The 4653-nt window shown below is 44.4% G+C and overlaps 1 protein-coding gene across 1 annotated transcript; it reads left to right on the top strand.

The window, feature by feature from the left end:
* Positions 1-451: 451 nt before the first annotated feature.
* Positions 452-4216, top strand: LOC311049223 (tubulin alpha chain-like; the record flags this gene model as incomplete). The annotated part of the gene is made up of 4 exons (XM_084062720.1): positions 452-587; positions 1416-1564; positions 2157-2467; positions 3547-4216. Exons 1-4 carry the CDS (start codon positions 467-469, stop codon positions 4214-4216), a joined length of 1251 nt encoding a protein of 416 aa, XP_083918846.1. The 5' UTR covers positions 452-466.
* Between the last annotated feature and the right edge of the window lie 437 nt (positions 4217-4653).

Genomic DNA, 4653 nt, shown 5'->3' with positions numbered 1-4653 from the left:
CTCTCAGAGTTAAATTGACATAGATTTTACAATATAAATTGCGGTCCAAGTGATAGAAATGCCATTAAACGGGGGTCTGTAGCCCTAATGAATGTCAAACTGGTGGTCCTTGAAATTAAAATGGTTGAGAATCACTGCCGTAAAAGAAATCTTCTCTTATTGGGGTCCCTAGCATATGTTTTGAAATGGGGGTCCGCGGGCTAATAAGTGTCAATTTGGGGGTCCTTGACATGAAAAAGTTTGAGAACCACTGAACTAAAACATTTGACAAATTATTTTTTATTTAACTACGGTATACTATATTGAATAAATACCCTAATTATGTCATATTTTTGCCTCCCTCCCTCCTGTTGTGTTTTTGTAGCGTGAGTGCATCTCCATCCACGTGGGCCAGGCTGGCGTCCAGATTGGCAACGCCTGCTGGGAGCTGTACTGCCTGGAGCACGGCATCCAGCCCGACGGCACCATGCCCAGCGACAAGACCATCGGCGGCGGAGACGACTCCTACAACACCTTCTTCAGCGAGACCGGAGCGGGGAAGCACGTCCCCAGAGCCGTGTTCGTCGACCTGGAGCCCACGGTCATCGGTGAGGATTTTGGGGGGCATGTCGTTCGTTATATAGACAAACGTTTTTAAAGAATTGTCAAAAATAGCAGATCTTCAAGCTCACAACAACGCGACGTGATGCGATTCCATGTGAGCTTGTAGATCTGTTATTTTTTAAATAGAGCTTAATTTGTGAAAACCAACCAACCCAAAACCGTATCACTGTTCTTTTAAATAGAACAAACCTAATCGTGTTGTTTGTTTTTTACCCACAATGTTAATAAATACAATATAAATAGTATAGTAGTATATTTTAAGTAAGTAGCTCTGTCTGAAGCCCATTATCTAGATTTGTAGCTTCAACCACTTAAACCCCAGCATCCGTATTGCTGAAAAAAGCTGATCGACAAGCTCACAACACGCTGTGAGCTTGTCGATCTTCTATTTTCAGCGACACCTTTACCCGCAATAACAGAAAACAGAAGGCCCGGCCGGGCTGGCGTAGCCGTCCCTGACAGCGTGTTGTGGGTTCGAGTCCCGATCCCGATGACCTTTGCTGCGTGTCACCCCACCCCCATCTCTCTCCCCATTTCCTGTCAGTCTACTGTATACCAATAAACGCAGAAACGCAGAAAAAGCCCCAAAAATATCTTTAAAAAACTACAAAGAAGAAAGAAAAAAAAACAGAAGCGATACTAGTATTGAGCCCTGAGGGACTACGGTTACCCATATGGGGGTTTAAGTGGTTTAACCCAAACCCAACCAAATGTCCATCTTATAAATGAACCCAAATGCACACGAGGCAGCAACACACCCATATCATACATGACATGATGCTTAAACTTCCTTTGACGGCTCTGTCTTGTAGATGAGGTTCGCACCGGAACCTACCGCCAGCTCTTCCACCCCGAGCAGCTGATCACCGGTAAGGAAGATGCTGCCAACAACTACGCCCGCGGACATTACACCATCGGCAAGGAGCTCATAGACCTGGTTCTGGACAGGATCCGCAAGCTGGTATGTACCTTCTCCCAGAATCAAAATCACAACCATGTCCAATAAATGACTGTTTCCAAATGGACTCTTACGGGCCTGTACCTCTGAAAAAGGGCCTATTTGGTTCCATTTGTTCACTCTAAGAGTTTTCTATCAATTACCCACCCCATGAAGCCTTGAATTCATGGAGATTCTTTTGATTTGGTCGCATTCCTAAGACAATAATTTGATGACAGGCGGTTTCTCTGGTAGGATACTCAAAGGAGACTCTTTGAGTATCCAACCGGATACATCTTTCCACCGGTCATCAAATTATTGTTTTAGGAATGCGACAAAAACTAAAAAATCTCCATGAATTCAAGGCTTCATGGGTGGGTAATTAATAGATTTTTTTTTGGGTGAACTACTCCTTTAAATTAACACTCCACGTTCACACAGTGGAGATTGGGGCCCCAGAGATGAAAATCGTATGAAATTGGGGGTTAAGTGGATTAATGCATATGACATTGGGGGGTCCTTGAAATACAAAAAAAGTTGAGAATCTCTGCAATAAATACTCTCTTTTCAAACTCTGATCTTTTCCCCTCCTCCTCTCCTCCCCCCCCCCCTATAGTCTGACCAGTGCACAGGTCTCCAGGGCTTCCTGGTTTTCCACAGCTTCGGAGGAGGCACCGGCTCCGGGTTCACCTCCCTGCTGATGGAGCGCCTCTCCGTGGACTACGGCAAGAAGTCCAAGCTGGAGTTCTCCATCTACCCGGCCCCGCAGGTGTCCACGGCCGTGGTGGAGCCCTACAACTCCATCCTGACCACGCACACCACCCTGGAGCACTCCGACTGCGCCTTCATGGTGGACAACGAGGCCATCTACGACATCTGCCGCCGCAACCTGGACATCGACCGCCCCTCCTACACCAACCTCAACAGGTTAGTTATAGTTATTAGCCTCGATCTCCAGGCTTTTATTTTCCTTCGCGTTTTGCTCATAGAGAAAGCCTGGACCAAGCTGTTGAAATTTCTGGCATAGCAAGAGGGAGTCAACCTTTCATTTCCCCGAACCAACCAGTGTGCAGTGGGTGTCGCTCAAAATGTTGCTTCAAAATATACTTTAAGTACCAAAAGTAGAAGTACTAAAATGTTTGAAAATAGCAGATCTACAAGCTCACAACGCGTTGCGATGCAACATGTTGTGAGCTTGTAGATCAGCTGTTTTCAAATAGCCCATGTATAAAATAGGGCTAAAGTGGTGAATGTGTGTTTTATAATATAATCATTTATATTTGCAAAGTGACTAGTAACTAAAGTTTTCAAATAATTGCAGTGGAGTAAAAGTACAATATTTGCCTCTGAGATGTAGTGGAGTAGAAGTAAAAGTATTGAAAATTGGAAGTACTCCAGTAAAGTAAAAATACCTCAAAATTGTTCATAAATACAGTACTTGAGTAAATGTACTTAGTTACTGATAGTTAGTTATTTTTATTTTGGTCATTTTTTCAAAACAAAACAGTTGAACATACAGTAACAACTTAGTCAACAAGATGACTATTTGGTCGAAAAGGTATGGGCTGAAGCCGAAGCTTATTTTGCCCACCTTATTACCATTTCAAATAAATTATCACAGTAGCATAGAGAAATCGCAAGAGCAAACAAAACATTTCGGTTTACATTAGTTTTTCAGACGTAAACAATTTGTATATACCTTTTACTAATTATAGTGTTATATTATAATAATATCTTCTATCACTAGTAGCATTTTTACCATCACTATTTAGAATTCAGCCTCTATGTATGATTTTTTAAATGTATTTTTTTGGTAATGTATTGTTGTTTATTGTGTGATGTTTTTATGTACTGTATGGACCCCCTGTGTGTCTGGAATAAAGTTTGAATTTAATTGAATTGAATTGAATTATAATTACTATTTTTATTAATTTATTTTATTTTTCTATTTGTTTATTCATTTTTGAATACAATCTATTTATTTATTCATTTTTTCCTTCCAACAGGCTGATCAGTCAGATCGTGTCGTCCATCACGGCCTCGCTCCGCTTCGACGGCGCCCTCAACGTGGACCTGACCGAGTTCCAGACCAACCTGGTGCCCTACCCGCGCATCCACTTCCCCCTCGCCACCTACGCGCCCGTCATCTCCGCCGAGAAGGCCTACCACGAGCAGCTCTCTGTGTCGGAGATCACCAACGCCTGCTTCGAGCCGGCCAACCAGATGGTGAAGTGCGACCCGCGCCACGGCAAGTACATGGCGTGCTGCCTGCTGTACCGCGGCGACGTGGTGCCCAAGGACGTCAACGCCGCCATCGCCTCCATCAAGACCAAGCGCTCCATCCAGTTCGTGGACTGGTGCCCCACGGGCTTCAAGGTGGGTATCAACTACCAGCCGCCCACCGTGGTGCCCGGCGGCGACCTGGCCAAGGTGCAGCGGGCCGTGTGCATGCTCAGCAACACCACGGCCATCGCCGAGGCCTGGGCGCGGCTCGACCACAAGTTCGACCTGATGTACGCCAAGCGCGCGTTCGTCCACTGGTACGTGGGCGAGGGCATGGAGGAGGGCGAGTTCTCCGAGGCCCGGGAGGACATGGCCGCGCTGGAGAAGGATTACGAGGAGGTGGGCGTCGACTCCGTGGAGGGGGAGGGCGAAGAGGAGGGAGAGGAGTATTAAAAACCACTTTGTTAAAAAAAAAGAAAAAAAACGGCCTCTCCCAGTTTCTTTGGCCCAAATTTTCAAAAACGTTCAAAAAGATGTTCGAAACATTCAAATTATTTTCCCCACAAAAATAGCTGATCTACAGTATAAAAAGCTCACAAATGTTTTGAATGTTTTTGGAAACGGTGGCTAAAGTGGTTGAAGGTTTTAGTTTCAGGTTTTATTGTCGTTCATTGACTTTACAAAGATGTTTTATGTGTATGACTTTTATCAGAAGTCATGATCACTGAGCACTTTAATGATTTGGATAAATTGTGCAGTGCTGTTTCATCTTCTGACTGTGATACCTGTATGCAATAAAGTCCTGAAACGTGTTTCCTCGACTCGTGTCTCTTGTTTTGCAGCTTTGCTACTATTTATCAATCAATGGTTTACAACGTCTTATTCGGCAT

This window comes from Gymnoscopelus microlampas, assembly GCF_963454915.1.
Source record: "Gymnoscopelus microlampas genome assembly, chromosome: 7".
Lineage (NCBI taxonomy): Eukaryota > Metazoa > Chordata > Actinopteri > Myctophiformes > Myctophidae > Gymnoscopelus > Gymnoscopelus microlampas.
The sequence above is the reverse complement of the archived record's forward strand: the minus strand, read 5'-3'. Positions and strand labels throughout refer to the sequence as shown.